The sequence below is a fragment of the Perissodus microlepis genome, chromosome 7, assembly GCF_051167445.1.
Source record: "Perissodus microlepis isolate ML-2025 ecotype Zambia chromosome 7, ASM5116744v1, whole genome shotgun sequence".
Lineage (NCBI taxonomy): Eukaryota > Metazoa > Chordata > Actinopteri > Cichliformes > Cichlidae > Perissodus > Perissodus microlepis.
The window spans coordinates 38,324,631-38,340,216 of NC_140467.1; the positions used below are offsets into that span (position 1 = coordinate 38,324,631).

Genomic DNA, 15,586 nt, shown 5'->3' on the forward strand with positions numbered 1-15,586 from the left:
AAAAATAAATTAAATAATAATTAAAAAAAATAATAATTAGCCAGTCTATTACAGGGATAACAAAGGGAGACAGGCAAACATTCCCACTCACATTCACATCTATAGCTAATTTAGAATTACCGGTTAACCTCACATGCATGTCTTTGGATGGTGGGAAGAAGCCAGAACACCTGGAGGGACCAGGACAACATACAGAAAGGCCTGTGTCGACAACTGGAATTGGACCCAGCAACTTTTAGTTCTGCACCACCATGCCACTTTGTTTCCACAAACAACCTTACTTTAGTATTCAAAATTTCTAATCTCACTTTTTAAAAGTCTTCATACAATGTTAATTGTCTCCCTGTTTGTTACTGTTATATTTCAGTAACATTTGTAACCTGAGTTACATCATGCAAACATCATTGTCAAACATAATTAAACAAAACAAAGGTGACCTGAAGTGTTTAAGCCCAGGAGTTCACAAACCTGCTAAATGATGGTGCTCTTATGGATACTTGCGGAAGTCATCTTCAGCTCTTCTTTACTGGGTCTCTAAACTTTTTAGTTTCAGAAGGTGGATTTTCACTTATCAATTCTGACATAAACCTACTCAACTTAAGGCTGAGACTGAAAGACAGAAAATGTAGAAAAGAAGCATATGTGAGAACAACAACATGTATAGATTACAAAATTAGGAGACATAAATAGAATTACAATGTCCTTTTGATTTTCTGCTTTTCTGCTTCTCATTTAAAAATGGAGCACAAATTGAATCAGAACATCACTGACAGTGAAAATCAGTGAAGAAATAGGAAGTGAGAGAACACAGAGCAGGACAAAAGGAGAGAAAGAAAATGAGTCATAGGATTTCTATTTAAGTTAATGATTGTCATAAGAAGGTTCCCCGGAGGGTCTGACATTAAAAAAAAGCAATTGACTAGACTGACTTAAATGAGCAGTGTTCAGGAGAGTGCAGGCATAGAGAAATTACGTCCTCACAACCATAAAATCCATCACTGCAGGAATGTTCAGACCATGGTTTTGTGGTGACAGCAGATGGGAAATTGTAGAGCAGAGAATAGTGTTGCTCTTATAGATAAATTCAATGAGACACTGTGCTTCAGAAATTGTAACCACATAAAGACTTCTGCAAAATGGAATATTTCCATATTCGCATAAGGATATTAGGCTCATTTATCAGGCTATCCTAATACATCCATTTTGGCTACTTAATAGGACACTTTAGCTCACAAATGTATGTGTTATCTTGTTCTTTGTGTTGATTTTCTATTGAGATTCTTTACGTGTTGTTCAGTTTTGGAAATTTCAGTCTTTTCTCAGTTCACCAATATACCACAGAGAGATAACGCAGAGAGCTAGGCAACCATTCACACTCACATCTACAGCCAGTTAATCTCAAATGCAAGTCTCTTGATGGTAGGAGGAGCAACTCACACTAAACCAAGCTAAATAGAATAAGCAGCGATAAAGGGTGAAAAAAATAAATTGCTAAAGGGTGAACTCTCTCTTGCACATCTCTCAATGGGATATTGTTTATAGTGTCATGTGGAGTATGTTGGTTTCGGGATCCAAATCTAGACTTAATCCAGATCGAGGTAACTGACAAAGACAGGTGAAAAAAAGGGGAAGAAAAACATTCAAAAGATAATTCAGAGAATTGACCAAGCCATTGGGCACCGCTGGCCTCCTGGTTGCATCCCAGGATTCCAGTGGTGCCCCATGGAAACTAAACAGCTCAGGGGGCTGGTCCAATGGCAGAGACCCTCTGGTGGCCTGGTTGGAGGCTGGTGTCAGTGAAAGAGAAGGAACAGACAGACAGCTGTCGACTAAGGAAAACAACAGAAATCTAACTGAAACTAATACCTCAGACTCAGATATTAAATAAACACGATTTTAACACTTCACAACTAAAAGCACTGGGTCAGAGAGCCAGGACCATGACATGCCACACTGGATTCTACTCTGGCTGCTTTTCACCAGTTTGTGAATTGTCCCACAAGGAGCAACAGGACAATTGACCTACTGTATGCCAATGTGAGAGATGCATACAGAGCCACCCCCCTCCCCCCACTAGGGAAGTCAGACCACAACCTGGTTTACCTACAGCCACAATACACACCCCTCGTCCAAAGGCAGCCTGTCACAACACGCTCCATCAGGAGATGGACCCCAGAAAAGGAGGATGCTCTGAGAGACTGCTATGACACCACAGACTGGGATGTGCTTCTGAGCCCACATGGTGAGGACATAGAGGGGGCGACACACTGTCTTACAGACTACCTCAACTTTTGTGTGGACACGGTCGCCCCTGCTAAGACGGTACGGTGTTACCCTAATAACAAACCGTGGGTAACACAGGAAGTCAAAGCTGTCCTCAACATGAAGAAGAAGGCTTTCAGGAGCAAAGTGAAGGAGGAGATGAAAGCAGCACAGCGGGAGGTGAAACGCTGCCTGAGGGAAGCAAAGGACACCTACAGGAGGAAGGTGGAGCAGAAGTTGGAGAGGAACAATATGAGGGAGGTCTGGAATGGTGTGAAAACCATCACAGGCCACAACACCAAGAAAAGCACAGTGGGGGGGACTGTGGAGAAGGCAAACGAACTCAACAACTTCTTCAACAGGTTTGACCAGCCCACAACCCCCCCACCCTCACCCTCACCTTTACTACAGAGCCCTCTCCCCACTCTCCTTCCTCCCTCGCTCCCCCCCCTTCCTGACACTATGATGACACCCCCCTCCTCCAATCCCTCTCTCAACAGCAAGACATCTTCCCCCCCCTCCTTCCAATCATCTCCCAGTGTCACAGTGGATCAGGTCAGGAGACAACTGAGGAAGCTTCGCCCCAGAAAGGCAGCAGGTCCAGACAAGGTGTGTCCGAGGATGCTAAAGGCGTGTGCTGCTGAACTTGGGGAGCCGCTACAACGAGTCTTCAATCTCAGTCTGCGACTGGGGAGAGTGCCCGCCCTATGGAAGACATCCTGCATCGTCCCGGTCCCCAAAAGGAACCGGCCCAATGAGCTGAATGACTTCCGACCGGTGGCACTGACGTCACATCTTATGAAGACTCTAGAGCGGCTCTTCCTCAACCTCCTCCGACCACAGGTACAACATGCCCAGGACCCACTACAGTTCGCCTACAAGGTGGGTGTCGGAGTGGAGGATGCCATCCTGTACCTCCTGCATAGAGCCCACTCACACCTGGATGGGGGAAAAGGCACGGTCAGGATCCTGTTTCTTGACTTTTCCAGTGCCTTTAATACCATCCGGCCCTGTCTGCTTCAGGAAAAACTGAACAGGATGGAGGTGGACCCCTGCCTGGTCGCTTGGATCTCCGACTACCTCACCGACAGGCCACAGTACGTCAGGCTGAAGGACATCACGTCTGACACTGTGGTCAGCAGCACAGGAGCACCACAGGGAACTGTGCTGTCCCCACTTCTCTTCACCCTGTACACCTCTGACTTCTGCTACAACTCTGAATTATGCCACATTCAGAAGTTTGCAGACGACACAGCCATCATGGGGTGTATCTGGGATGATCAGGAAGAGGAGTACAGAAGTCTGGTGAGGAACTTTGTCGCATGGAGTCACACAAACCACCTGCAACTCAACACCTCAAAGACTAAGGAACTGGTTGTGGACTTTGGGAGGTCCAGAGCAGGTCCACTGCCGGTTCAGATAGAGGGAGAGGAGGTGGAGGTGGTCAACAAGTACAAGTACCTCGGGCTGTGGGTGGACAACAAACTGGACTGGTCATGCAACACAGAGCACCTGTATAAAAAATCCTAAAGCCGACTGTACTTCCTCAGGAGGCTGAGGTCTTTTAACATCTGCAGGAAGCTCCTGAGGATGTTTTACCAGTCGGTGGTTGCTGGAGTACTTTTCTATGCTGTGGTGTGCTGGGGGAGCAGCACAGCAAAGAAGGACTCATCCAGGCTGGAAAAACTGATCAGGAAGGCTGGCTCTGTGGTCGGCATGAAGCTGGACACTCTGGTGACAGTGGCAGAGAAAAGGACACTAAAGAAACTGCTGGACATTATGGACAATGCTGGGCATCCTCTGCACACGGCCATAAACAACCAGAAGAGCCTGTTCAGTGACAGGTTGCTTCTCCCCAAGACAAGAACCAACAGACTTAAAAACTCCTTTGTCCCACACGCCATCAAACTGTTTAACTCCTCTCTGGAGGGGAGAGGGAGGGGAAACAGGAGGACAAAGGAGGGGGGAACAACTAAGCTGTAGTGCCTCTTCACCTCACTGTGCAATTACCTTTGTGCAATACTTTTTGTTAATAGTCAACGGTGCAATAGACTCCATACTTGAAATGTGCAATCCACTTGTATTTTTATTTTTATTTTATTCCTATTTATTCTATTTATCCCCTTTGTATATTTTTATCTATATATGTCTTTGTATTTATATATGTGTGTGTATATATATATATATATATAATATTCTGTAACTCTATAACTTCTGTCGGTGCTGTGCTTATTTGGAACCGAATTTCCCAGAGGAACCCACCCGAGGGATTAATAAAGTTTTATCTTATCTTATCTTATCTTATGTAGGGTAAACTGCAGTGAGTCGTTGCCGCAAACTGAAGTGCAAGGACAGGTAAATAGGATTAACTCCTCCTCAGTACTTCAATCAACAACTTAGTAACAGCCAAACTGCTGTGTATGACTTGCACGATCTGATATCGTCGTGTTGGTGTTGTTCCCAGATCATCATACTAAATGTTGTTCCAGGATCAACATTGCAAGTGACCTATCAGAATGTTGTGACGTCATACTTTTGCGACTTCGGGAATAACCACCGTAAAACAAAAAACTGTACTTAAGCTGCGAGAAACCGCCTCTGTCCGCCGATCAACGGACCCTAACCCTAACCCTTTAATAAACGGTAAGCAGAATTGATATTGTCCCTGCAACATTGGAATTTCATAAATGCACGAATGGCTTGGCGCGCAAAAGAATAACGTCACAACAATGTGATTGGTCACTTGCAATGTTGAACCTGGAGCAACATTTTCATGATGATCTGGGAACAACACCAACACGACGATATCAGATCATCCGTATGACTTAATCAAACTTGGTTTGTCGTGGGAAGAAAAGCACGTGTTGTTAGGTTTAAGAAAGTGATATAAGGTGTATAGATAAGCTGGGGCCTCAGTAGTTACTGAGAGGGGCAAGACACAGTCTAAACTATAACTACTGTATACTGGTTCTTGATTGATTATAGTATTACCATATGGTCATTTTAACGGGGATAGAGTTTTTTTCTTTGTTAATTATCATGGTTATTGACAGTACTGGTATATCATAACACCTCTACGAGAAACTAACAAGAATGTAGAAGAATACACTCTCAAGAAGTGGGAGCAAATGAGGAAAAGAGTGCGCTATTATTCACAAAGTCTGCGACACCATAACAGACTAACAGCATAACAGCATCTCTTTCAGACTTGACATTCCCCTAAAATTTTCTAAAGCTACCATTAGAGGTGTGAAAATGCAACAGTGATTTGCAATAGTTTTAAAATCACATATCAAACAACACACATCTTATTGAAAGCAGGATTTTCAGAAAACATTGTACAATTGTTACTACATTGCACAGCTTGTCCACAATTCTGTATTGTCTATATCCCCTGCTGATGGAAAGCAAAGTTGCACTAGTATTCACCAGAGATTTTTTTTCTTTCTGTTTGTTTAATATGTCTCTGCTTTCAGAGTTTGTGAAGGTTTCTTGGAGGAGAAATTAGTTCGTCTTTCCCTTGTGTGCTTTTTGCGAAAGTGGTTAGTGTCACTGACCTAAGAAGCAGATGTCTGTATTTTATTTATTTATTTATAACCTCCCTTTCTTCATGATCTAATTTTACTGCATCATCATTTCCTCTGGGCTCAGATATATTTCATAAAACCTTTTGATTTTAGGCTCTGCGTTATTTCTTATCTCTTTTATCTCTATTGCCTGAATATGTGCTTCCATTTTTCCTGCTCATATAGTAAGATGAGTTTTCGACACACCCATGCATACAATTGCAGGTAAAGTGTTTTAAAATTGAGGGCAAAGCCTCAATTCTACACTAAGATTAGAAATGGGCCAGGCACACAGTTCCAGTGAAGCTCTTACACATGAAAGTTTAAACTACACCGAATCCTGTTTATTTTGCTTTGGTAAAATTCAAACCTTGCTAAACATCTATAGCCAAGTGTGAGAACTCACAACCCAAAAAAACCCTGAAAATATGGGGATATGAGTATTTTCTGGTAGGCTTTTTTTAATCTTTTGTTTTGTTTATCTGGGTGCTTTACTGTCAGCCACTTTAGACTTGTTTTTAATAATTACCATTTTTTAAAATATACAGTAATATACAGTATATTTATTATGTTCTGTATTTTTTTGGGGGGGGGGGAATCCAATGGATTAAAACAGAAATAATATGAGGAATCGATAGGCTAGGAAACGAGGTTATGGAAGGCTGTTCTCTGCACTAATTCCTGGCCACAGCCTCTGCAGCACTTTTAATTAGTTTATTCGTTTCTAAATGCAGACAGAAGATTTAAGAGTGCTCCCTTTACTTACTTCTCTGACCTAAATGGAATAAATTGGACTGGGATTAGTTCTCGGCACAACAGTCAGCATGTGATTGGTGAAAAATGATTCCTCCTCAGGATGCTGCACAAGCCAAGACATTAAAAGCCAGATAGAAATAAGACATCCTCTGATAGCAACTTTAATTTGTTCCATATGACTAACAAATTACTTCACTTTCAGCTGTTCCGTACTGATTGATTTCATCGTCTTTTTGAATTTAAATACCTCTGTGCTTTCATTTGTCAAGTCAAAATTATTAGAAACGCTGAGCAGTATAAATAAAATGGTGCAGGTGTTAGGACCGATTGGAGCCCAAGTATTTTTATTATTATTATTATTATTATAGTGCGAATGCCTCTGCTGTGGTCAAACTAAAACCTAAAAGAAAATAGCATGCATTTTACTGCCTTACCTCCTATTTTTTAATCTTCTCCAGGCAGTCACCAGAGAAGAAATGGATGTAATTTAAATGCAAGTGGAAATGTAAATTCATTTAGGATTACCTGTGAAGGAATGGATGAGAGGAGGCATTTAAAAAAGAACGGGTTACATATGTGCATGGGTGTTTGTTTCTTTTGTTTATATGCTGTTTATATGCAGATAGGGCGCAGTGAATGAGGCTGATTTGACTCATCTGGTGCAATACGGTTGTCTACTTATGTTGCAAGTGCACCTTTTTTTTGGCACATTAAAACCACCTGCCAAATATTGAGCTTATCCCCTTTTTGTGAGCCGCTTAGCATGCGAGAAATTTTAGACCTACAAAGATGCTTTCTGTGATCGAAGTATTGTTCCTCTCTTCAGCTCCATTGAACCTCTCACCTTTTCAAATGTGCACATTCATGTTACGTCATGAATGTGCATTAAAAAGTTAGTTGGATGTTTCTCAAAACCAATCACTCAAGCCAGACGATGGTGCTCTGTAGTCTTTCTACAGGTGTAGAATGATAAGAATCGTCATGTGTCTTGACCATGTATCTGCGTCTGCCACGAGGTGTGTGTACCTCCTGAGAACCTTGTGGCGGGTTCCCACTGTAAAGCCAGTGTGTGTCGCCTTGTTTTCTCACATTTCCTGTGTTGCAGCTGCGATGTGAACAGTGTTGCTCTTTAATTGACTGGGCTCTGTGTTGTCCAAAGTTCTGTTACAGACAGTGAGGCCCGGTCCTTTGGGAGGAATGTCATCTCTGCACAGGCAGCTTTACACCAAGGGCTCAGTGCTTTGGCAGCATGCTTTAACATCTTGACATGACTCAGCCAGCTAATGAACAGCAACACAGACCCATGGGGCAGCACATACAAGCTCATGGACAAACACACTCATATACACCCATAATTTATTTTCTTTCCAGTGGCTAGAATCATTTTTTAATCATATCTTTTTTTCTTCTTTCATCTTAATACATTTTTTTGTTTCCAGCTTCTCATTGTGTTACTACTTTGCATGAATTAATAACGCATTAAAGAGCTACGGCTAAACTGATTGTCTGGCAGATAAAATAATGCATCAAAAGAGAGGGTTGTTCCACTGGATTCAATGAAGAGACAAAGACAGAATTAGATTCTTTTTCATCTCCAATGAAAACTTTATATTATTACATTTTCTCTGTTGTTCATCCCCTCTCGTCTCCTCCAGTTCATTTTCTTATATCCTCATTAGCACTCCACACCAAGGTCAGCTGAGTTATTAATCAAGTATAAAGAAAGAAGAGCACATTTTATATCTTGTTCAGTCAGCCATGGATATAAATTTTTCTCATCTAATGACATATATCACCCTGTTATAACCGAGGAGAAGAAAAACCCTGAACGACAGGTATGTTTGCAGCAATCAACAGGCTAACTTAAGATGTACCAGCATTTCAATCATACATCCAGATCCCATTTGGAAGCTGCAGGGTTATTTTCTTCACTATATAAGTTTTAAATTCTGTTTGTTTTAATAATAAGAGTCCTGCTTTTGCAAACCACTTACTGTGCGGCATAACTTGTAAATAGCAGGATGTCGCTATTCATATCAAGCAGTACCTCACACTAATGCTGTGATTTACAGCCAGCTCAAATGCTTCCCCTCTAGTAATTTTGGAAAGAAAAAACCTTATGTGTGGCCACAGGGCTACAATCAGGTCTGTCAATCAGCTCTTGTGAACCGCAACCTTTACAAATTCAAGTTTAGTGGGCTCTTTTGTAGCATAAAGCACATAATACCATTATAGGAGAGTCACTCATAACTCCCAATAGCAATCCAAAGTGACAGTGTGAAAAAGAGGGGGCAACAGAGGAAAAAAAGTAACAACAAATATAGACGGAGAACTGCTTCTGGTAGGCTAGAATTTGAATATCAGCTAATATACATGCAAAACTAAAGCAACAACACAGCAGCGCTCATTAGCTATATTTTGTGAATTTAAAAACTTTTTGGCAAAAGAAAGTATCTCCTTGACTGACCTCTTGAAACGCTGGGATGTTAGGGACTTCCAGTTGGGCAGTATTTTTAGCTACATCCACACAGACTTCTGCAGGGTACATTTGATGGGAGGAAAGGCATTTATCCTGCCAGAAGATTCAGTTCTGTTTTTAAATCTCTTTGAATTCCCCTGCTAAAAAAAATAACACACATACTCCCACAAGTAAGATTATCATTTGACTAAATTCAAACAATAACAGGTTATTTAATTTCTTTGTACATTTAAAAAATACTTCAAATAATTGCCATTATTGCTTTGACAACCACGGAAGTCCAATTCAAAAGCCCTAAATCAGCTTGACTGTATGACATTCATAGAAAATGTTGAGCCACATGTGATGAAATATAACGCATAAAGTATTATTCTTTCAGATAATTCTCCTGATAATAAAACATCAGAGTTCTCCACCGTTATGCCCCCTGAATGATTAGAGGGTCGGTGCATAATCCTTAGATGCGAGTAATTTAGCTGCTACATGTTAACAGAGCCTGTCAAACTCAGATAATTAAGGAGTATTAAAAGAGACATGGCAGTGCTTCGCAGGACATCACCGATTCTGGTCCCTCCGGATATTTCTGCTGTTGGCATGGACAGTGTTTATGTATAAGAGAGAAGATAGTACATATATTTTCTTGAAAAGAAAATATTATGTTTGGATATTTTGTTTCTATTTATTTATTTATTTTGTTTTCATATTCTATTAATTCTGCTGTTACAAACTGGAGATGTACCTGAAATATACCATATTTCCTCCTGAATGAATAAACGAAACTTTCACCTGATAATGACCCCAGCTGAAAGTATCAATAAAGTAATGAATCCTGATCAATCATATAAAAGTCAAGCCGCTGAGTAGGCGATCGAAAAAACTACCCAAAATTACATCACCCTGTCAAGACATGGGACAGCTGTGGATCAGGCCTTTTACAGATTAGAAGGTCGGGGGTTTGATCCCCACCTCCACCAGTTTGTGTGTTTATCGTGGCTCAAAAGTTGAGAGTTTGCCTTGTAATCGGAAGGTTGCTGGTTCGAGTCTCGGCTTGGACAGTCTCGGTTGTTGTGTCCTTGGGCAAGACACTTCACCCGTTGCCTACTGGTGGTGGTCAGAGGGCCCGGTGTCCGGCAGCCTCGCCTCTGTCAGTGTGCCCCAGGGTGGCTGTGGCTACAATGTAGCTTGCCATCACCAGTGTGTGAATGTGTGTGTGAATGACTGGATGTGTAAAGCGCTTTGGGGTCCTTAGGGACTAGTAAAGCGCTATACAAATACAGGCCATTTACCATTTTACCAAAGTGTCCTCAGGATACTAGATAAGATACTAAACCCATAGTCTCCCCTGATGCATTTCTTGGCTTAACAGTGTGATAGTTAGAAAGTGCTTAAGGCATAAAACCCACCAGTGAGTCAACAGGTGAATGTGGTTTGAGCAGGAAAACATTATATTAGCAGGAACCCATTTTACACAATGGAATCATTGTTTTACAGCATTTCACATAAAAGCAGAGAATATTACTATGAATAAGTAAAGGTTACAGAGGAGCTGACGCCTTGTGTTGTTTGGACCTGACAGTCTTGCAGGCTGCAATATATAAAAGAAACAGCCAAGCAGATGTTTCAGCCTCGACTTGGCTTGAAGTTGAAATGAGTCAGTATTTGGCCTTGTAAGCAATGACTTGACTTTAAGCAAAACTATTCTAGTTTTATCCTGTAAAAATATATGAACAAAGAAATGAATGTCAGATAAATAGAGCAACATACTTATGGGACTTGGTTCTGGAAATTGTGTTACAAATAAAATCAGGGAAAAAACCTAATACAAATCATCAGTTTAGACTCACCAAATCAAACAATCAATATGCAAACATTTAGCTTTAAAAGGTTTGACAAGAGTATTGCATGAACTGTTTAGGAATTGCTGCCACTTTAATAGATCACCAGATCTCAATCCAGGGGAGCACCTGTGGGATGTGATGGATTCACATCATGGATGTGCTTGACAAATCTGCTGCCACTGTCTGATGCTATCATGTCAATATAGATATAAATCTCTGAGGAATATTTCCAACACCTTGTTCAATCAATGAAGAATGGCAGGTGTGAAGGCAAAAGGGAGTCAAACCCAGTACCCAGTACCAGTACAAAATGGCTGGTAAGTATATATACCTTTGTAGGTAAAAATTTGATTTTCCTACCAACTCTCTTGTATAAATTGTTTTAATAGATTTCTAAATATCTACATTTCCCTGTTACATTGTGGTGATAAATTTAATTCATTGGCAACCTCTTCCTATATAAATAAACTGCTCCATCTAATAACTGCACTGGAGTCACTGGGATGTATTGAGATTTCCCAGTGAGCACACACACTGCTAAAAAAATGAAAGGAACACTTTTTATTCAGAGTATATCATCAAGTCATTTAATTTGGGATATTGGTCCAGTCAGTTAAGTAGCAGTGGGGTTTGTTAAGCAGTTTCAGCTGCTTTGGTGTTATTGAAATTAACAACGGGTGCGCTAGAGGGGCAACAATGAAACAACCTCCCAAATGGAGGTTACAGACATTTGTTCCTCCTCTCTTTCTCACTGATTCACTCGTTTTGCGTTTGACTAGGGTCGGTGTCCCTACTCTCTGCGTGACTCTGTGCTTGCTACCTGGCACTTGGCATTTGCCATGGAATACCAGGATTGGCAGGTCCCCTTTGGGACCCTATACGTTTTGCAGGTTGAGAGCAGGTTCATCCCTAGAACATGTGACAGATGTGAAAGTGCCCGGAGAAGTGGTGGAGAACATTATGCTAGCTGCAACATCGTGCAGCATGACCAGTTTGGTGGTGGTGGTGGGACAGTGATCATCTGGGGAATCCATTGCAATTCTGTTTTCAAAGTGTTCCTTTAATTTTTCTTTTCAGCTACGTACAAAGTGCAGGACTGTAATAGTAAAGCACAGGGTTCACATCCAGACATGTGTCTTGGGTTAGGTTTAGGCAATACAAGCCCTGTGAGAAAAGACTGGCATGAGGCCAAATGAACAATTTATCATAATACACTGGATTCTATTTCTTTTTTTGTATTGAGTCAGACCATGACCTTTCCCTGAACTTAATCGAATATTGACAGTCCCTAAACTATAATACTGGGAAACAAGGAAATATTGTAGGACAGATCGCACAGTCTGGCAGTGAACATTTCATCTTTTTACAGTTTGGCCAAAGACTGCACACAATGTTTTGCTACACAGAGTCTGATAAACAGCAGCCTGGAGTTATGGACAGATACAGCCGCGGCATGCCGAATAAGGTGACCCGAAGCAGATTATTTGCAGACAATCAACTGTGGATTTTGGCAGTGGTGAACCTTTGTCTTGTTTTTGCTTTTTTTTTTTTTTTTTTTTTTTTTATCTATCATGACCAAATCTTTGCTGCCATGAACCCTTATCATTCCCTGCCATTTTTGAGACACTGACTGGCAGATGATCAACACCCCCTGATCCCTCGATCAATCCCACAAATCCACTGCTTTTCTTTATCCTTCTATGAATGGTGCACCTGTCCCCTCTTACCTTTTTAGTATAGAGACTCTTATTGCATATTATTATCTTGATTGAACTTGCTTCGTTTCCTAATAATTTTGTGCATCTTTTATCATTTTTTTTCTTTTCATTTCTTTCCACTTCTCTCATCTCTCCTTTCCTCTCCAAGACTTTTAAACCCTTCTATCTTGACAAGACACTCTTCTTGTTTTCGGGACACACTTTCAAGCTGTCAGTCCTTATTTCAGACCCAGAATCTCTCTCCTTTTTGTTTCATTATCTCTCCCTCAGCCCAAACACCAGATAGTATACAAATGGAAAGGTAGCATCATCCCGTTATCGCTTTGGCTGCCCTGTATTTTTCTTGGACACTTAATCTTGTTCTGTGTAGGTTTGTTTTCATTTCTCTTCTTCCTTGTCTTCCCATGGCGTTGATGCCGATTCTGTTTATTTCCTCTTCTTTTTGCTTCTTTCCTCACGTCTTCCTTTCTTCCCACCCTTCTCTCCTCCTCGCTGGCTTATGTTGATAGGGGTGACAGTGGGTACAGAAGTTGAGAGTGAGGTCACAAATACCTATAGTGAACAAGTTTCTCTCTAGATAGAGGCCTGGACTGTTGACAAAGGTAGGTTGGGCAGATTGATGAAATCTCATAATTCAGAGTACATATGGGCACAGGCAAGTGTAATCCTAGTTTTTTGCCAAAATATTTTGTCCAAATTAAACATGTAAAGAAATGACAGTGGAGGAGATTTCCATACCAGATCTGTCGAGGCTTGGGGTAATTATTACCGTCTCCTGTCCTGTTGGCCAACAGAGTACCAATGGAAACTGTGCTATTGTTGGCTGAAGACAAAGGAAGAGGAGAGGGAGAAGGTGCGGAGGGTTGACCCCTAAAAAGAGCAGCTGAAAGAAGAAGAAGAATTAACATAACATGCAGTTTTAGGAGCTTAAAAAGAAGCTCCTCCAGTTCAGCTGAACGAAAAGATCACCTTGGATTAAAGGTGAAACGTCTTCAACAAAGTTTATGAAGTCCAGTCACCTTCTTTTTAAGCTCCTAAGACTAGCATGACCTGGATGACTGAGAAACAGACATAATATAACTTACATGTCTTTGCAAGCCGCATGTTCATTCATTCACATTCAAACTGATTACCTTCTTGCTGTGAGGTGACAGTGCTAACCGCTGCACCAATGTGCCTCTCATTAAGTTGCTAAAACAGCACAAAAGTTAAAATATGACAGTAGCATTTAATGTTACTTTAATAGTAGCAACATCTAATTTACAACTCGGAGCACTTTCTAGTTGATGACTCATTTGACCTTTCATTAGAAATCTTTTAAATAGCACAACAAGACCTGGTCTGACTTCTTAAAGCCCCCTTTTTGGCAGTTTGATATTTAATAGAAGCCTCTTCCACAGCATACAACGATTGTGGTGTTTTATTAGGAAATATACAAGAAAATGTTCATCTAAATCAATAATCCATGCCCATTTTTAAAATCCAAGCTTAGCTACCTACTGTGAATTATTTATGCAGTCCTACATCTCCAGTTCTTTCAAACAGGATTTGTAATTGTAATTAACCCATTTTTTTTAAACTTGTATCTAATTAAAAAGATTTCATCCTAGCCTTAGTCACACATGAATGGCTATGTGGGGTTTATTATATACAATTAACATCAGTCGGATTTATACGGTTAAATCTACTTTTTTTTAAGCAGAAGAAGTTTTCCCTCCAGGAAGGAGACGGTAACATAATTTATGTAACTTGCATAGATATCTTTGGCTTCTTTTAAAAATAACAATTTTTAATAATGCTAGTTTGTTGATTTTATACCAGCTTTTTTAACAATGTTTTCTTTGTCTGGATTGATTTATATTTTTCCGTAGATGTACAGGGTGTATTGCCATTCACTAGAAACAGGTGCCACAGACCCTCAACACCTGCACCGTATCACTTATTCATGCTTTATTCAAAGTGCAGCTACATTTATATGTTTTTGTTTTAACACGTGTCATTTTCACTACATTAAAGCCAAATCTCCTCGCTTTAGGTTGTGCTCTTCAGCAGCGGTCCCCAACTGGTACCGGGCTGCGAGAGTAGAGGCTCAGGTGTGAAATGTATGGTTTTCAGGGTTTTTATCGGTTTTCAGCGTTATTTTGTTATCGTTTTTATCGTTAACTCGGTTTTCCTGGGTCTTTTCACGTGTGTTATGAATAAATCTTCTTTTTATCGGTACCGGTACTAGTTTTATTTTGTTGTATTTATCCGCGACACCTTAAAGGCCGGTCCGTGAAAATATTGTCGGGCATAAACCGGTCCGTGGCGCAAAAAAGGTTGGGGACCGCTGCTCTACAGGACTGAGATCTATTGACTGTGGAGCTCATTTGACTGCAGTGAATTCACGATAATTTTCAAGAAACCAGTTTAAGATGACCTGAGCATTGTGACATGCTGCATTATCCCACTGGAAGCGACCATCAGAAGATGGGTACAGTACACTGTGGTTGTAATGAGATGGACATGGTGAGCAGTAACACTCAGGTAGGTATTGGCATTTATGTGCTGTTCAACCGGTACAAAGGGGTCCAAAGTTTGCCAAAAGACTATCCCTCCACATTACTAGACCACCAGCAGCAGCCTTAAAAGTTAATAAAGACAGGATTGATTCATTCTTTTCTGACCCAGCCATCAGAATGTCATGACAGAAATTGTCCAGGCAGACCAAACAATGTATTTCCAATTATATTTTGTCCAATTTTGGTGAGCCGGTGTGAACTGCAGCCTCAGTTTCCTGACAGGAACTGCACCTGATGTGGTCGTCTGCTGTTGTAGCCCTTCTTCTCCAAGGTTTGACGTGCTGTGCATTCACAGATGTTTGTCTGCATACGTTAGTTGTAATGAGCAGTCACCAGAGTTACCGCCATCCTATCAGCCTGTAGCGGTCTGGCTATTTTCCTTTGACTTCGACAAAGCATTTTCACC

At 40.9% G+C, this 15,586-nt stretch overlaps 1 protein-coding gene across 1 annotated transcript; it reads left to right on the top strand.

Moving 5' to 3' along the window:
- Positions 1–1,944: 1,944 nt before the first annotated feature.
- Positions 1,945–11,918, top strand: LOC146383593 (uncharacterized; the record flags this gene model as incomplete). The annotated part of the gene is made up of 2 exons (XM_084932461.1): positions 1,945–3,173; positions 11,792–11,918. Coding segments are annotated over 2 exons (1,356 nt in total), but the record flags the coding sequence as incomplete, so codon positions are not given.
- Positions 11,919–15,586: the final 3,668 nt, after the last annotated feature.